General features: G+C 40.1%; 1 protein-coding gene across 2 annotated transcripts in view; it reads left to right on the top strand.

Moving 5' to 3' along the window:
* Positions 1–19,480, top strand: part of DOCK2 (dedicator of cytokinesis 2) — a 677,690-nt gene that overhangs the window by 128,075 nt on the left and 530,135 nt on the right. For both annotated transcript variants that reach the window (XM_066591098.1, XM_066591097.1), the window contains exons 11-13: positions 234–309; positions 15,273–15,349; positions 17,215–17,340. In XM_066591098.1, coding sequence (XP_066447195.1) covers positions 234–309; positions 15,273–15,349; positions 17,215–17,340 — 279 coding nt within the window. The remainder of the gene's footprint in view (positions 1–233; positions 310–15,272; positions 15,350–17,214; positions 17,341–19,480) is intronic.

Genomic DNA, 19,480 nt, shown 5'->3' with positions numbered 1-19,480 from the left:
AATATTTTTTGTTATAGTATTGGAAATACTCATCTGTACACTCAAGTACCCATAACATATTACAGTAGTATAAGAAGTGTATTGTGATTATGTGATGTTAATGGTTTCCGAAGGCAAATCTAATTTATTTGACACCTTGAATTTCTCAGCATTTTAACAGCACATTTCAAAGCCATGTTTCTGAAAAATTATTAATATGTTCAGTTTTGACCTTGGATGTTTACTTCCACCAGTAATGGACATAACTGATGTGATGAAAGGGAAAGCTGAAAGCGATGAAGAAAAGCAGCATTTTATACCCTTCCATCCGTAAGTATTAAATGTGCCTGATTTGCATTTCCAGAATCTGAAAATTAATTTAAGAATTAGCCATTTGTTACTTGAGCAATGCAGATAGCTTTTCATTTAGGTTTCATTATGCCTTTATGTTACTAAGTGAATAAAAATGTCGCCTAAATTATTAATGAACAGATGTAGCAAGTGTCAAACTTGTAATACACAGCTTTGCTGGTAAATAAACTTTCAAGTTAAATGCTTTTGTGATCAACTTAGTGAAACTAAGCAGAATATCGTTGAATATACAAATTGCCTGGGTAGAAAAATTACTCCCAGTAGGATGCAATAGAAAAAAGGAAGAAGGCTGGCCAAAATCTCGAAAACAGTAGGGTGAACGTAACAGGAAGGAATCCAATTTAGGCTTTATTGTTTGTGTGTCATTGTAAGCATTATTATACTGTATGTGTGTAATGCCAACCGTATACCTGCTATAGTTATTCGCTCGTTCAGGCAATGGCTATTTCACCCAAATCCAACGTGAACACGTGTTTGAATGGGCAATAATATCCAAAAGGCCCCATCCTTCTCTTGCCCAACAGCCGATGATCAAGAGGCTGTCTGAACACTAGATTGCTGGCCAATCATGCCGAAATTGAAGAATTTGAATGACATTTATCTAATGCATATGGTCAGAGTAAAGCTTATTGAATAAGGCTTGGTCACCATATGGAAAGCTGGGCATCCACAAGATACTATAGAGTGAAAGGGTATAACTTGGGGGATATATGAAAAATCTGTGAAAATATTGTTTACATGCAGGGTCAGGTGTGACTTTTTTTCCCCCAGCACTTAATGTCTGAATTACCAACTAGAACATATTTAACCCCTTAACACCCTAACAGTCACATTAAAATTGAAAAAACCCTCCCGAAACTGTAATTTGTTTTAATGGTAGATTTTAAATGCATGTCTTATATAAATATGTAATTTGTGCATGTCTCTTTCACCTTAAAGGGAAGGTGTCAATATATAAATCACATTTTTGTGTTAAACATATTTTTTTAGAATTTTTGGTGATTTTCTTTTAAATTTCTGTTGCAATCTATATTTTTAACAAAAACCTAAAATTTTGCATTTTTCACACTGACCACAGAGCTTAATATACTAATATATCAATTTCTGTCCTGTAGAGAAAACTTTGCAACAGTCATCTCACTAACATCACAGGCAGGATTACACTGAGAGGTAACACCTATATGTAGATAACAGAGGATCCACCATTCACAATAGGTGATCAGCTGTGACTATCTACTCCTCTCCCTGAAAAATTATCTCTGTACAGATCACAAAACATGCCTATAACAGTCTCCCATACAAGTCAGTTGGTCAGCTACTGTCCAATGGACCATAAAGCTGCCATAAAGTATATCTACTAAATGCTCTGACTGCTGTTAAATGCAGCTCAAGAAAGATGTCACCCCCATTGTCATGTAGGAACAGAGTAAAAATTTCTATACTAAAAACAGATTAGAAAATTAAACATGTTCCTCGATCTGGTTTTAATTAATAAAAAAAAAAGTGTAAGGTATGTATGACACTTTGTATTTTGCAAAACAAGTTCTAGTGTTTATAGGAACCAATTTTGGGTAAATATAAAGTATTGAATACCTTTTTATAAATTTTTTGCTGGAGGGCAATGGAGAAAAAGCAATTTCAGTATTGTTTTTTAGAATTTATTTTAACGTTGTTCACACATAAATATTAACTGATTTTCATGGAAGTGAAGCCTGCCTATTACACTCCCTCACCTGACCAACAATGACAATGTCCAGCCCACTGCACTGACAGTTGGGAAGATAACCAGCTGATCCCAAGTTGGGGGCCCCCACCGATTAACTAGTGATGACCTATCCAGTGGATGGATCCAAAGTAAGGAACCCGCAGCACACCAAATTATGCTCAATAATGCAGAGGTCTTAAAGTGTATGCCAAGCCCCCAATGGGAGCATGGACCTCCAGTCCCCGTGTCGTAGCCAGAAAAGAAGATTGGCTTTTATTCAAATTCACCATCGAATGCTGCCACTTCTTTTCTGGCTATCCAGTGGATGGGTCATCACTCATAAAAAGCCCAGAATACACCTTTAAGTCATGGAATAACCTAGTATATAGTACCTGTTGTAGTACTTCTTTAAATTCGGGACTGCCCCCTCATCGCCCCTTTGTGGCAAGATAGATCCCGACTATGCCAAACCATTTGTGCTTCCTCACTGCAGTTCACACCAGAGTTGGCGCTCTTATCTATTCCCCTGTGCCCAGTCTCTCAGCTCAAAAAGGGACTGCTCAGGCACTTTACTATGACTATGCGACAGATTATCCCCAGATATTGGAGACAGAGTGTTACAATACCGAGAGTAGCGTGGTTGGAGGCCATGGGCTCCTTGAAATATATGAAGAGCTTAGATGTAACGACATGGAAGTAGGATGCTCCAGATTCTATGCTACATGCACCGTTATAAAGTTCCGAGACTCTCCTTTGCTCACATCATGACTAGGGAGTGTAGTGATATCATGAGAGACCCCTGGTGATTGAGTACAGAAATTCGTAGAAATCCTATGATCAATTTTGGTCTTTGGAACTAGGGCATCTTTCTTTTCCTAACCGCCTTGAACTGTCCCCTCTTCGTGCTTTCTCCTTTCTCACTTTCTTTAGTTTCCTCAACCAAATCTTACAAATATAAGGATATATAGAACTGGACTAAATAGGACAAGAGGGAAAAAGGTTGTGCTTCATGGCCTTCTATGGGGGTGCCTACAGCTAGACAAACGGGGGAGTCCCCCTAGGGGAGGAATCATTGGGCGAAACATAGAAAAGATTGAAATGTTTATTCATGTTATATACAAGCAAATGAAGAAACGGAAGAAGACATCAAACCTGGTCATTAGATATGTAGAAAATGTATTTGTATTTACAAAAATGTTCAACAGCTAATATTGAAAGTAATTTACATATGTATGTTCAATAAAATAGTTTTGAACATAAATTTAGAATCGGCAATTAGGATATCAGGATCTGAATTCTCTCAAGTGTCCAAATTATTTAGCGATGGTCATCGGAGAAAGAACAAGAGACATCAACTATGTGTGATGTCACTATTGTCCTCTTTCTAAAGGACCAGCTCAGTGTTAACTTTATTAATAATGCAAAGAAGAACAAAGAAATGTGTAGTTGTCCAATCACAGGAGACAGCACTCTAAGTTACACCTTATTGCAGTGGAACAGTAGCAAAGTATTACGAAAGTTTAGTACTGACGAATGACTACACAATGTGATGTGTGCATACATTAACTATATTTAATATGAGTAAGGAATGTGGATACAATAACTAAAAATGATCTCCAGGAAATGCTGGAGCCCCCAGCAGTAAGGACACACTGCTTTTATGAGTTTTGGACTAAACTATATTAACCCTTGACTAACCAGTGTAACACAGGTCCTTTTAATACTTTCACATACCCAGGAAAAGTAGTCAAATTCTGCTGTTTAGTCTTCAGCTGACGTACAGTAGATACAATAAGTCTGTCCACAACCTGTTGCTACATTCCTTCCATACATTTCTAATACCTCTCCATCAGTAATCATTGGACCTTGTGGGACCTTTCTCTCTGTTGCTTTCATGTTTGTTCCTGCATCATCATCTCCTGGATTTTTATTTTGCCTCCCCTGTACTTTGGAATTCACTTCCGCATCACATCACACTCTTCCACCATTCAAATGTAACCCAAATATTCAGAAAAAGCTTATAATCTGCAATAACCCTGCCTCTTAACAAACCTGTATAAGCAATAAGACTGTCACATACTGTCTCTTTACCCTTCTAAGCCTTCTTGGGCATCCTCAATATTTAAATGATCCTTTATATGATCACTCCCGTTCTTCTTTATTATGGTGGACACTTTCTTCTCCTTGCTTATAAGTGAATTCGCCTGTGTTATTTAGATGTATGAATATGCAATTAGCATCTCTCATCATTTCCGAAGTACGAAGATCCAAAGTCTGGCCTGTCTGGCAAAACTGTATGATCACAACACAGATAACAGTGAGAAGACAGCTGGCCAATTGTATTTATGCCGCTCTGTAGCAGTCATGTTTCCGGCTCAAATTCAGACTTTTTTTTAACAATACAAACTTGTCATTTGTGGGAAACATATACATAATATTGCAATTAAAAGGGCTTTGCTATAGAGCATCAGAACAAAGCAATACTGACAGCAATATTAGAAATAGTATTCCTAAAAGGCTATGTGTTTGATACTATAATTGCACATCCCAAAATCGTTCCTCTCCAGCAGCAAACCTATTATGTAGCCACACGGGTTGTGGAAGGAGTGTAACCATTTAACACAGTTTGAATTTATATAATCAAACTACTTCTTCACTTGTGGCTCTTAAGAAACCGCCATCAGTTGTTGATGTTATTAAGGTGATCTTGCTGGGAAATATTTATAGAAATACTCATCTACTGCATAAGCCTTGAAATATCAGAGCGCACAATAGTAAAATTGTAAAATAGATTCTTACCACAGACTACTTATGTCCCTTTTACTAAACTGGTCTATGAAACACCTCCTGTACCCCTCCTATCAGCTCTACTATTCATTGCTCTGCCTTTTTATGGCCTGCCTTCATCTGGATAATATTACTGCTGTGTTCCTTTAAGAGAACCAGTTTTTTTCAGTTTGTTAGGCTGAGTTCCCACGGGGCGAAATTGCTGCAGAATTTCCATACGGACTTTATGCACGGAAATTCCGCCTGTAATTTTAGTCCCGGGATTAAACAGCAAAGTGGACGAGATTTGCAAAAATCTCATCCACACACTTTGAAGAAACCATTGCGTCCGAGCCACGTTGAAACTGACCTGCTGCACGGAAATCAACGCCGTCTCCTCTGCGGCCATCTCTCCTCTCTATGAGAAGAGATGGCCGCAGCAGACTGCAGGTGGCAAAGCCAATTCAAAACCTGCGCCGAATGGCGCAAGTTTTGAAGCTGCATTTCTGCCATGTAAATCTCGCGGGATTTCTGTGTGGTCCCACTGCGGTCATTCCACGAGATTTCCGCGGGATTAACAAAATGATCTTTTGCAGAAGATACATTTAAATTGGTTGATTGGTTGTCTGAAAATCCTATTCTTTTTACCATGGCTATAAATGATCATTTTGTTGTATATGTATATCAACATTTTAGAGTCTCCCCAATACGTTTTACACGACCATCTGAGGCATTGGTTTCAATGCATTCATTCACATGAGCGAATATACGGCGCATAAATATGTTGGGCCGTCAAAAATGGCACATGCGAGACCAAAATACGGCCAGCGTATATACGGTGGCTAAAACGTTCTGGAACTATCTTTTGCCCAATATACGGCGGAAGCTCCTATTGACTCCTATGGGAGCTGGAAAAATAAAGGGAGAAGGAGACATTTTAGCCTCTATAAAGGCTAAAGGCCGATGATTTTTGCAGAGCGAGGGTTTTCCGGGGTGCAACGTATTTTTTCGCTAAAAATGCTGCTCCCGGTCGTGTGAATAGGTGAGAAAATGCTGGCCGTGATTGCGGGAAAATGGCCATTCATGCAATTTTACGGCGCGGTCGAGAGAATGCAAAAGTGCATACGCTCGTGTGACAGAGCCCTTAGTCTGCAGTACAAACCCAGGGCACCGCAAAATGCACAGAGTCATCTGCTTCTTGCCGCAAGACAACTAGAAGTGGAACAACCAAGTTAAGGAGGAGCTCTTTAAGAAAGCTAGATTCAAAACACAGAATCAAAGAGCCCATCTTAGTTTAATTTAAAGCCTTATGAAGGGTTGTGTGCTGGAATCCTAGCATAAAAAGGGTGCTTATTCTTGTGCGAGCTGCACTTTGCAAAAATGTGTGACCATTTGCCCTTTTTCCATTTATATTTGGTATGGATTTGAATTTTTGAAGCACCAATAGACAGAGATGTATCAGATTATTAAGTGACATGTCCTAATAGATTTGGTGCATTTTACTCAAGTGCCTTTTGAATTAACCGTGGTGTATAAAATGCTGGTCTATGTAAATATTCCCATTGGGTTAGTGTATGCCACAAGAAAGAGTGGCAGCAGCACTTGAACGCACCTCAGTGTGAGGGGAGGTATACTCTGGGTGAATGATGCAGGCTCAAGAAAATAGGTCCAGATCCCAGACCCATATAATCCAGCATAGTCCTTTATGTATTAGAGCTGCATCAGGGATTTCAACAGCACAATACTCACATAAATGAGTGCTCCATCTTTATTGTAAGTGCGCAAGTAGACAACGTTTCGACGGTCTAGCAGTCTTTTTCTAGTCTATACCAACAATGAATACTCATACCCTTTAAATACATGCAAGTTAAAATTTAAACCAATCACCAGCATAAACTCATTAAAAACCATTAAAAGCCCGCCCATTGCGACGGGACTAACCCCAATAGAGCCATTACCTCAGGTGCAGGTGTGCAAAAATCTCTGTATAATGCCCAAATTAGCAGATCACTAACTGTCAGCCACATTACGTGAGCCTGGCGTTTCATCTATCAAAGTGTGTATGCATGGGTTTACCCTAAATAACCGCGACCGTGGGCTTCTGCTCTTCATTGGCATGGATGTCAGTGTCAGGAAAATGCTACCGCGCATGTGCGGGGAGTCATACATGTTCCCGCGATGCTGAACTACTGCCATTTAATGAATGGACATCAATAGTGTTGTCAGCGCTACAGCGCTTGTGCAACATAGCTTCTATAAAGCGGAACTATTGAGGTCCTGCCTTCAAAACATCACCTAAAATATTCATGGAATCGAAACAAGGTGGCAAACTATGGACCAGTACTAACCCTAAGCCCAGTATATAGTATTGGCTGTTTATATCCATATGGTCCAAAGATCTTATCACTAATTACATGTATTATATAAACCATAAAAAATTGAATAGACTGTTCCTTAAATTAAAAAGAGCAATCTAGCCAAGGGCTATGTATGTATGTATAAATACAAATACTCAAAAATACCTGCCGCAAAAAAATATTTTTATTATCAGAAAAAAATTTTTGTTAATGAAGTCAAAAAGTTATTTCAAAATACATAAAAATTGGAGACTGGTCCATGAATGAATGAATGAATGAATGAATGAATGAATGAATGAATCCGTGAGAACTTAAATTTTCAACATCGCATCCTACATCTGTGGGTCTGGAACTAGGGTAAAACAATACAAAAATAAATAACAATATGCAAATGCGCAAGAATTATCTCTCTAAGCAAAGTAGGAAAAAATAAAAAAATAATTATTTTGGGAAAAAATATATATAATATATCGAAGGACAAGAATCACCGCCTAACAAAAGATCATAGTATAAGTGGCAGTGGGTTGTACTCAATATTTAGCCCTTTTGGTTGCAAGGTGTCCAATGTAAAAATCCACCTTGCCTCCAACAGCCTCAGCCTCCTAACCCGATCTCCTCCTCTGATGTTCAAAGGTACCGAATAAATTACCCTGAATCGAAGTTGGCTTACTGAATGCCCACAATTAGTGAAATACTTTGGAGCCGGTAGACCAGTCTTCTGTGTCCTGATATTACTTTTATGATTAGCAATATGCTTACACACTTCGGTGGTGGTCTCTCCAACATACATGAGTCCACAAGAGCAAGTTATTACATAAATGATGTATGTTGAAGAGCAAGTGTCATAGCCTTTAATCTGATAAATGGTCCCTGTGCGTGGGTGTGTAAAGCTATTTCCCCACATAAGGTTGCCACATGAGACACAACCCAAACAGGGAACCATTTTTTACCCGTGTCAATGTACGCTGAGTCAGACAAGGCTTTGTAAGTCGCATATTCTGCACCAGTTTATCCTTCAAATTGCGTGCTCTTTGGTAAGCCATCATAGGGGGCCTATTGAATTCAGCAACCTCTGAATGGCAACACGAGAGTATAAGCCAATGTTTCAAAATTATTCGCTTCACTCTCAAACTCAATGGTCCATAAGTGGATACGAACAGGATCCGCGCACCTTTCTCTGTTCTAGGAACTGTTGCTAAAGAATCATGTGACACCTCTCTAACCCGTGTGCATTGTGCCTCTATGAGATTTCTAGGGTATCCGATTGGGTTAATGGATGTTGCATGATACAATGGTGCAAATTTTGATGCTACAGTATCTACGACACATCTTATTCCTCCACTGCCCACTAGTGCGTGGATCCCCAGTCCTAATATATACATAATGGTCACAAGGTGTCTGGTTCATCTCTTATTTGCATCCACGATGCGGCTAAGAGCTTCAGTTTGATGGAAGTCCATGTTCCTTGCTACACAATTACGTGTTCACTGGCTGTAAAGTGCTAATATCCACATAGTGTACCTAGTTTTAATAACGTACATCCAATGAATCCATAATCTATTAGCATGCCATTCAGATTTGCCTCAAGGTGGAGCTCTTAGCCGCATCGTTGCTGCTAGCAAAGTACGACCCAGCTGCGTGACCGCTACATGGGACTGTATCTTAATTGTGTCCCATTGATTCATATTTTGTATAATTAAGACTAACAAGCCAAACTACTGAAAAACAAAATTGAAACGTGCCTTGTACCTTATGTAGCTTCAAAAGATTTCGCAGCATTTGGGCAACATGGCGCGAGTCACCTGAAATAGTCTCCATAAGTTACCTTTGCAGCTGCGACACATTGATAAATCTGCCTCATTGTGATTCTACCTGCTATAACCGCTGCTGATAAAGGCTTCAGGGCAGGCTAATCAAATTCAAGAATCTTGGAAATGAGGGAACATCACTAACGTAGACCTGTAGGGGGGAAGGCTCACATACAGTGCTGCAATATGGTTTGAATACTGAATTTATTCATTGTTGCCTATTCGTTATATGATTGTATATTGTAAATAATAACAGCAGATATTTCATATTTTGTACTGCATATACTAGTATTATCATTTGAGTCTTTATAGTCTGTGTAGTAAATAATTTATTATCGGTACTGTATGGTTAAAAGGCATCTGAATTAACCAGGTTGCATTAAAGTGCAAATTGCTTCTTAGACCTGGCCATTTGACAGCTATTGCATCTTTTATGTGCTTATACAAGGCACTTAGTTTAGTTCACATTTACAACTTTACGAACATTCCTGCTGGTAAAACTTTTTTGGCAACAATGCAAATTATGTTGTTCCTGCTTTTGTATTGAGAATGAGGAGCCAAGTTCCTACATGTAAGAACAAAACACAAGACAGACTGAAGTTTAAATGTACCTGAGTTTTCAGTGTGTTTTCTAAAATATACCAGGTTCTCTTTACTCCCTCATTTGCAGCTGTTTGCATCCTGTTTAATGTCTGTAAGTTCTGATTTTTAGGTAGCCTTCCCCATTTTTCTGCTGCCCTGCTGTTTGCAATCCACTTTCAGACAGGGGCATGTTGCAAGCCTACCTTTCTGACAGTAGTTCACTGTCCTGTACTTCCTTTCCCTCACTTCCAATTGTGTTGTCTCTTGTTCAATCAGCAGTAAGGTGGTATGTGAATACCCTCCCCTCTTCTATCCAGGGTAATTGTAGGAGTTGGGCATTCAGACACATTCTGGTTAAATGACTAGTAAACCCAAAGTAATATGAACACACACACTGATGCTGTAACAGCAGCCAAGGCAGATATTGTGGAGATTTTTTACACATTGACTACAAATCTGTCAGCCGGGGTGTGCACAGAAGCAGCCTGTAAAAATAGGTCTTCCCCCACGGCTAAGAACAATTTTCAGCATCCCAGCAACTACAGAAGCTCAATACCTAACAACAGGTAATATATTGCAGATCACTTGTAAGGGAGACCCCTAGTGGTAGTCACTTCAGTCTTGATTTACCTTGGTAAAACAAAAAAATTTAATGAAATTATATTACAAGATTGATGAGAAACACAGTCTGTTAGATGAGCATAAGTTGTCTGAAAAGTTGTGTTCCTTCAACACAACTTCCATAGGAAACATACCTAAAATATGAATTATTTTTGTAAATGTCACTGCTTCATTACTCCCTCTGGCAGCAGAGGGAGTTTGTGCAGTGTGTCTGTGTTAGGTGCCAGAAGATCCTATTCAACATGAGTGAGTTGGCCTGAGCACAGCCTCCAGGAGGAGTGTTGGTATGATGTAGAGAGAAGCAAGGTGACAAAGAGCCTAAGTGAAACTGTGCAGTGTGGCTCAGTGTGCCATAGCTGCTGGGGAGAATCTTGTTAGCTAAAACCAGGGCCCAGGAGATCCAGAGTGTTTGAGTGGTGCTGCATTACAGGAGCAGAACAACAAAAATGATTGAAGTGCCTTATGCAGCACTTCGTTGATACAAACTGTTCCTCATGACACCCATTAACTATGATGGGTCCGGTCGTGTTTGTGTCACACTGCATAGCAATTTTCTGGACACTGTAGCATAGCATGCTGTCCTATTTTGTCTGGTGTCTTGTGCCAGATCTGTGCTGGAGGCACGCAGATGTGAACAAAGTCTAAGAAGCCCATTGGGTTCTTGGAAGTCTATATGCGAGAGAGTAATCTCTCCTCCAGTGTAACAAAGTTAAGGTTCAAGTGTTATACTGTTCTGCAGCAAGCAAGAGTTCACCTGTGCCACCTGTGTTGAAGTTACAACTGTATTGCTCTTCTTGCTGTTCTTACTAATCAAATTGACTGATTTCTCAAGCAGACAGTACTCCTTTCTGTTAAGGGCTTGAAATGGAACTGTGTCGGCCATGCTATAACCCCGGAGACCATACATACCACAAGGTCCTACAGAGGTGCATTGAAACTAAGTGACTGGTGCAAACTATGAGTAGCATGGAGGTGTGGCAGGTTGTAGCCTTCCAGAGACCCACAGCTGCAATTCCATCCTCAGGCGTACTGTGAGATCTCTGGCCTGGGTAGAGGTGGACTGCTCAAAAATATTCATGCCATTGTTAAGAAGAAAAAAAATATTTATTCAACTGTCAAGATCTGTGTTATTCCATAGGGGAGCACCTCTTACATGGGGGCTGTGGAAGCCATTTCAAAATCCCTCTTATTTGTGAAGCAGTTCAAGGTTGATACTGAAGTATGTTTGATGATCATTGCAACAAATTTCAACCTTTTTTAAGCTTAAATTGCTTCACTGACTAGGGGACATTGGATTACTGCCTGTCCTGTTAATACACGAGACCTAATAAAGTAAAAAATACTCAGCATTTTGCACTTGTAACATTTTTTTTCCAGTAAGATATATGCAGACAATTGATTAACTATATTAACATTAGTCGAAAAGTGACATTTTGTCTCCTGCAAAGTTTGAGTTAATGTAAGAGGGGTGAGCAGTGCCCTGATTCCCTCTTAGTGATGGCAGAGGCTGAGCTGCTCCGTTGGGTCCCGGTTGCACTAAGTCCTTCCTTCTATCACTGTCAGACATACTGTGGCATTCTGGACTAAGTTACAATGATGCAGACTGTATTATTAATTTTGACTCCAATACAAGCAGAGGCTATTGCTATTGGAATAATCTCCTATTGGTTTGCAGCCTCATGTGACAGTGTGGAGGGGGGCCAGCAGCCATCTTGTGGAAAGGCTTATTAAAGGGCGACTGGTGTCATTTTGTTTGAGGTACATACAGCAGAGCAAAATTAGCAGTAGCAGTGTGTGCTACTCACAGAACACCAACATCAGTTCTAGTGGGCAGCAACAGAGCAACATCTGCAGAGACATGGCAGTGGCCAATTACTGAGGAGTAGCACTGTCCTCATGCCAGGGCAGTGACCAGGGAAGCTACCAGTCCTGATGACCTGGGGGCCAAAAAGTTGAACCTGCCTTGAGCAATAAAAGAGCTGCTACAAGGATGCCACATGTGTAAGGCACAATGGCTTGTGGAGAACTGAGAGGAGAGCTGAACTTAAAGAGCTGCACCACAGAGATCTACATGCGGTTGATGCATACCCCCCCCCCCCCCCACTGACGGGCAGTAAATGGGGCACCAATGTAAAAGTGTGCACACTCTAGAGAATTTATTATGGTTCTCAGGCCTGTGATAGGAGGAATGGTGAAAAAGGACTGAGATGTATCAATTCGCTTGTTATTCATAAGAGTATCGGAATGTTTGTAGACATAGCAATTGTGATTAATGTAACATGTGTAAAGTAACAGCGCTATCAACATATTATGGTGTACGTGAGACATTGATGTCAAAATGGAGATGTTTTGCACCTATGGAGCATTTAGACCACATTAACACAGGACTATGAGATTTTACTATGAGATTCACTCTGACACTTATGGTACACTGAGGTCATGAAAATAGAGTAATGCTTCGGACCTTTGTAAACAAAGTGTGCAGTGTTATGATGAAGATGTACAGTTATAAAACACATAACCTTTATTTATTACATTAAAAACAAGAGAGAATAGCAAAATCCTGTATGGTCCTAGTACATTACTACCTAAGCAGAGTACCTACCCTGACAAGGACAACCTCACTCTTGAACCTAGTAAACCTTATTCTAATAGTGATACAGATAATAATGATTAGTCCAGGAAACAAGCAAAGAAGTATATATAACACACAATGTTTCAATTAGCCATACATCTCTAGTATAATCAGATATATTTATTTTGTTATACTAGAGGTGTGGGGCTAATTGATTATTTGTTCTAGAACAGCCACTATTGGAACCTACTGATGCACAGTTCTTCTGCTGATGTTACTTCTAGAGGCATTTTGGAAGTCTCTAGTGAGTGATACGACTGTAGATAGACATTTTTTCCTCTCCACGTTTGGGCACTCAGCAGCTCCCTTCTGTGAGTTTGCATGGTTTACAACTTCATACAGATGTAGCAAGGTTTAACTTGACTCTTAATGCATTAAAATTAATGCATTTATTTGCCCTTTCAATGGCTTAGGATAGGATAACTTATTGTAAAAAGTTATCACAGCCAAGTTAAGCTTGGCTACATCTGTAGTTCAGATGTTTCTTCTAGAAGTTTCCATTTCACAACAATAGCCCTTACAGTTGTTCAGAAGAGATCTTGCTGATTTAAACAAATCACAAAATGAATTGTAGCAAATGTGGAATCCCTTAACAGTGCCGCATTTAAAAGGAACATGCTGTCCAAACTGCAGTCAGCCCTGTAAGTATAATCATACACAGGTAGCTGTCAATCCCTGATAGGACCAGCCATTGGACGGTTCAGCTCAGAATGTGCAGACATATAAATGAATAAAATACAAGTTTTTCTGAATCTTCCCCCTATATATCAATCTGCTTAGCTCCTCCTGCTCTATAACATGATGCATGCAGTTTAGATAGCATGTTCAAGCATGTTAAAGTCACTGAACTCTTGATTACAACTCATACTACTACCAACATATGTCTGTATTACATGGCTATGTGCTTTATCTTATGCACCTGTTAGAATTGATATGGCTGAAATACCTGAGCTCAGTAGGTGAGTGGCCATATAGTGTCATACCTCATAAGTGTTCTTCTTTTGGAGGGACAGTCCCTACTTTTTACCCAAATCTCTCTGTCCCTTTTTGCCCATTAACCCTTTTAGTGGCATGCCCGGAAAATCTCTGGGGCTTGCTGTACTGACCATGCAGTTAAAGCCCGGAAGATTTCCGTGGACAGCTGTAGTTCCGAAATGCTGGCAAGGACACACAGTTATTGTGCCACAGAACACGTTTGCCACTTCAAATTACCTCAGGAGAATCTCCGGGGCTTGCTGCGCTGACATGGTAATTATAAACCTGCCACTGAGGGGGTTAAATGTCCCACTTTTTGACCTGGTAAATAATTTTGAATTAACAAACTTACCAAATTGCTCCAAATACTATCTATGTGGTTCCCTACTGCATATAAACCCCCAAATCTGGATCTTAAAGGGTTTTTCTAAATTATTTTTGGGCCCACTGTGTCCAAAACAATATTAAATCGATATATGTAACATGGCACCGGACTGCCGCCTTGGTGTTCCGGCACCGCGTCATCTGAAAGGTGATGTCACCAGAAGACCCAATGACATACCATAAACCTGTCAGGTGGGCTTCTAATGTAGAAGCCACCAGCAAGTTTCTGGGACGTCACTGATGACATCCTTATCTGGCCTCTTATTGGCCATAGCGTTCACGTGACTAAACAACCCACACTACAGAGCAAGTAAACAGAAGACCGAAGGAAGACAACAGTTGCAGAGAGCAGTGTATCAATGGGGAGTTTTTTTTTCTTTTTTTATCTATGTAACCCTAACCCCATTATGAGCCTTGCATTGCGCAGGGTGTTAAGGCAGCACAAATGCAATCCTAAGGTCTGACTCACGACCTGAAGGTTCAATCCCCACTTGGGTCAGGTAGCCGGCTCAAGGTTGACTCAACCCTCCATCCTTTTCGAGGTTGGTAACCCCATTGCCACCAATATTTATTATATCAGAAAACACCTTTAAGCATTTCTATATTCTGATGGATTTGCAATAATATATTAATGAAAACTATTCAGGCATATAAATATGCATAGAAATGTAGATCTTCTACACAAAGAACAATAAGTGTCCCTGATGGACTGCCCAAAACGTTGGGAGGTATGTAGTATACGTAAAGCCAGCATTAAAGTGTTATTCCAGGTATATTTATCTCAGCAAAAAGCTTATTGTGCTCTGTTGAAGGACTGTCACATCCTGAATAGATGATGGCGTCTGCTTTATTTTTGTCCAACATAGAACATATCATCAAATCAATAATGACGATGTAATGAGTGCAGCCGCCGCACCGCATACATAAGACTAACAGGTTGTGTTGCTATGTGTGTGCTGCCAAATTTAGCTTTATTTGCTCTGTGAGGCATTGTGCGATGGCTGCACAGCCAGCTAATTGATGAGTTTTAATGTCACAATAAAGTAACACTTGTCAAATTACATCATCCTCTCTCTGTATTCCTCCAGGGTTGTAGCAGAGAATGATTTTTTGCACAGCCTTCTTAACAAAGTCACAGCACTAAAAGGTGACAGCGGTGGACAAGGTAAAAGAACGTCAGCTTGCTTCTAAATGAAGTACTGTATAATGTCATTGGATAACTGAAATTTCCCAGATTCTATATACATGTCACTGGGTAGGAGGCAAGGTTTTTTTTTCTTCTTTTTTTCCTAATCTTAATACTTTAAATCCTTCATATCAAACATGTCATTTTTCTATACATAGAATAGATAACCAAAGCAGATTCCCCAGTGACTCAATAGTGTAGTGCCAGTAAGTGACATAATAGCAAGTGACATTGTGGCATAGTACTTAGTACTACTTTAGTCTACTGCCCGTGTCATAATGACCCAGAGGTAAAGTGTCAAGGCCCAGAGGGCATTTTAGCATAGTCTAATTCCTGGCGACTCAAAACTGCCACTAGTATTAAAGTATAACTACACGAGACAATGTTCAGTAAGATGTCTGTATTGTACATGTCATACACATTGTATGCTATACATCAATTACAAAAGTGACAGTCACACGCTTTATGAAAGCCGTTTAAGGTAATCTGAATGTTAACTTTCTGATCCAGACACAAATAGGATTTAATATTGGAACTTGATGCAAGAAAGTTTCATCTTGTGTCACTGCCTGATTCTAAAGGGGATTTCCAAAATTGAAGTACTCAAGGCCCATTCTTAGAATAAGTCATGAATAGTTGATTCACATGGATCCAATGCTCAGGATCCCCGCCGATCAGTTGATTGAATAGGCTACAGCACTTGGGTGAGCACTGTGACCGCTTCTCAGGCATGTGATGTCATGTCCATTGGTCACATGGCCTGAGAGCAGCTCAGTCTCATTGAATTGAATGGGACTGAGCAGCAATATCAGACACATATGCTATATAATGTACAGTGTTGTGCCTGTTAAGGACCAAAGTCGCTCACTTTAGTGCCTCTGTCACTTCAATCAGCTGATCAGTAGGGGTCCTGAGCGACAGATCACCCCCGATTAACTAGTGGTTTAGTTCCAGAAAACTCCATTAAGTTTGTAGGAAGCAAAGTATACAAAAAATGACTTTATGTATATATAGCTTTCCTGGGCTTTTCATATTTTGTTAGTGAAAGAACTGCTTTGATAAATGATAAAAATCTGGTTTCCTACAGCCGCCTGTAGAGGGAGCTTCTTCCATATCAACTTAAAGGGATTTTCTAGGAAGAATACTACTAATGACCTATGCTTAGGATTAGTAATCAATAATTGATCGTCCTGGGTCTGCCACTAGGGACCGCAACCAATCAGCTGAGCAGGCACATGCTGTCAGAGCCGCAAATACACAGAGGTCGAAATCAGCATGAGCTGTGCCTGCAGTTACAAACGCCGGCTACGAAACAGAGGTCGGTGCAGGGACTTCCACTGCTTCCGCTCTGACCTCTGTGTATTTATGGTGCTGACAGCATGCGCCCTATCAGCGTTTCAGTTGGGGCGACGGACCCCAGCCGAGCAATTATTGATGACCTATACTGAGGATAAGCTATCAGTAGTATTCTCCCTGGAAAACCCCTTTAAGGGAAGCAGTATAAATTTGTATGCAGGTAACTATATGTATGGTGCATTTTTCTGGTGGAGGGTTGCTGGACCCCTTAATGCCCTGGTCCCAGACAGCAGTACCCAATTGCCCAGTCAGTCCAGCCCTGGGCACCACATCAATGGTTTTGTCTATCTGACATTCATGAATGTTTTACAATTAGCAGCAAGTACATGGAGGTGTGAGTTGGAATTTAACTGGCACATTGCTTTATTTTAAATAAATCAACTCAACTGATTAGACTGATGTAAAAAAATCAGTGCAAGCCTTAAATTCTTAGGACAAACCTGTAAATTAGCATTCTGAATTGCATTAGCATTATTATTGTTTTGCAGGTCTTTGGGTTACAGTGAAAATGTTGGTTGGGGATTCTGTTCAGATCCGGAAAGACTACCCACACCTTGTGGACAGAACTACTGTGATTGCAAGGAAACTAGGATTCCCGGAGATAATCATGCCAGGTAGGTCACACAGAGAATCTTTCACAATTTACTTAAGAAACGTCTAAACTTTAATATGTATATATCTGATCAACAAAAAAGCTTTGGGATTGAGATCTTGATAACCTTACAGAAAGATGCTGGCAAACACAAAGTTCTCTGGTGGTGCCCACCCACTTCCTGCCCCTTTTTATACCACTATATATAAAAACTAATGGATAATTAAGGAGATCAAAATGTAATTAATAAAACTGAACTAAGATACAAAGGGGCTGATTGTGAGCTCACATGTTGCGACAAATCACAGTTTTTATTGCATTTTTCACAAATTCGCCATACTCCTGATCATCCTACAGATATCTTATAAACAACTGGTAACAATTATTTTTTTATAATAACAAAGGGATATTCTGGGCATTTACTATTAATGACCTATCTGCAGGGTAGTCATCAATAGTTGATTGGCAGGGGGCCACCACTTGGATTTCCTGCTAATCCTGTCTGTGCAGTAGGGCCAGACGTCTGCATTGTTGGTCCAGGCTGGAAGTCTAATAGACGACGGCTTCACTCCCATTAAAATCAATGGGAGTGAAGCCATCTATTGCACTTCTGGCCCTGACCACCATTGTGGAATATCTGGCCCCAATGCACTGACACTGAGCTGGAGGATCAGCTAATCAGCCGGGATCTTGAGCGGCAGATCCCTGCCGATTATTGACGACTTACCCTGACAATAGGTTGTCAATAGTAAGTGCCTAGAATATCCCTTAAATGGTTGATAAAACACCATTAAGGAACACTGTAGTGCAGGCCCTGAGAGGAAGATGCATAACTCAGGGCTATGCACACCTCTATGGTGTTCTTTGACTTCTCGAGTCATATACCACCCCAAGGCTCTGCACTGTATACAATTGCATACATTTTGCCTGGAGTGTTCCTTTAAAGGAGTTTTCCCATCTCTTAAAGTGATGGCATATGGCTAGGTTATGCCTTCACTCTGTCATTGGTGGGGGTACAACCTCTGAGATAATCACAGAATAATTTGATTGCAGCATAAATTGATTTTTTTACAGATACATAAAGACATGCTTTTGAAAGCTTCATTTCCATGTATTGTACTTTTACATTGTGGTGTATTTTTGGTACATAATCTACACCAAAATTCCACAACATTTGAACATACCCCTACTGCAAAAATAATTTTTAAAAAGGAACTGTGTCACAACTGAAATTATAACACTGGAGTTCTAGCATTTAATCTAGCCACCATGTTTCTGTGGGTTTAATCTGGATGCATTGCTGTGTAGCAGGTACCGCTTGTGGCTTAGACTCTGCCCAGCCATGGCTGCCAATAGATGCATATTCTTGCTGACGTTAATGGCAAGATTGTGCTTCCATTGGCAGCTGCAGATGGGCGGAGTTTCAGCCACAAGCAGTACCTGTTAAAAGTAATTTTAAATGTCAATATCAATGTGTTATCAAATGAAGCATGGTCCAAACACCTAGGTGGTGAATAAATCAACCAGACAGTGGAGTCAATAGTGGCACCAAATTGGGAAATAAATGTAGGGAAAATATATGATAATGGAAACTATCGTAGGGATAAATTGTATCATATATATTCCCTACATTTATTTATCTATTTGGTACCGCTATGGACTCTATCCTTTGGTTAATATATTCACCGTCTAGGTATTTAGACTATGCTTTCTTTAATGATACATGGACATACCAAAAGTCATGGAATAGCAGTATGTAAATTGATTTTGAAGTGGCATTATCTCAGGTGATGGCTTGGGAATGCCCACACCTGTATAAGTTGTGAGGTGTTATCTTATGAGTAATGTTCAACACTGACAAGTGTGCACATGGAAATGTGAGATACGTTTCTCAAGCAAGGCACGATAGTGGGTGCCATAGGGATGGGACATTCCATTGCCAACCGTGTGTCAGCATTGAATAGTCATCGATCCACAGTGTTACATGTGTACTTGGAAAACATCATTGAAGGCATTACCACCCACAATGCACAGTGCAGTGGCCACCCATGAGTGCTTAATGATTGTGACCAGCGGCATCTGGCTAGAATTGTCCATGCAAACAGACAAATAACTGATATAAATCATATCCACATTCAATGCAGGAGGCACACTCATGCCCT

Source organism: Eleutherodactylus coqui, chromosome 2 (genome assembly GCF_035609145.1).
Source record: "Eleutherodactylus coqui strain aEleCoq1 chromosome 2, aEleCoq1.hap1, whole genome shotgun sequence".
Taxonomy (NCBI): Eukaryota; Metazoa; Chordata; class Amphibia; order Anura; family Eleutherodactylidae; genus Eleutherodactylus; species Eleutherodactylus coqui.
Note: the sequence above shows the minus strand (reverse complement) of the source record. Positions and strands in the feature narration are given on the sequence as shown.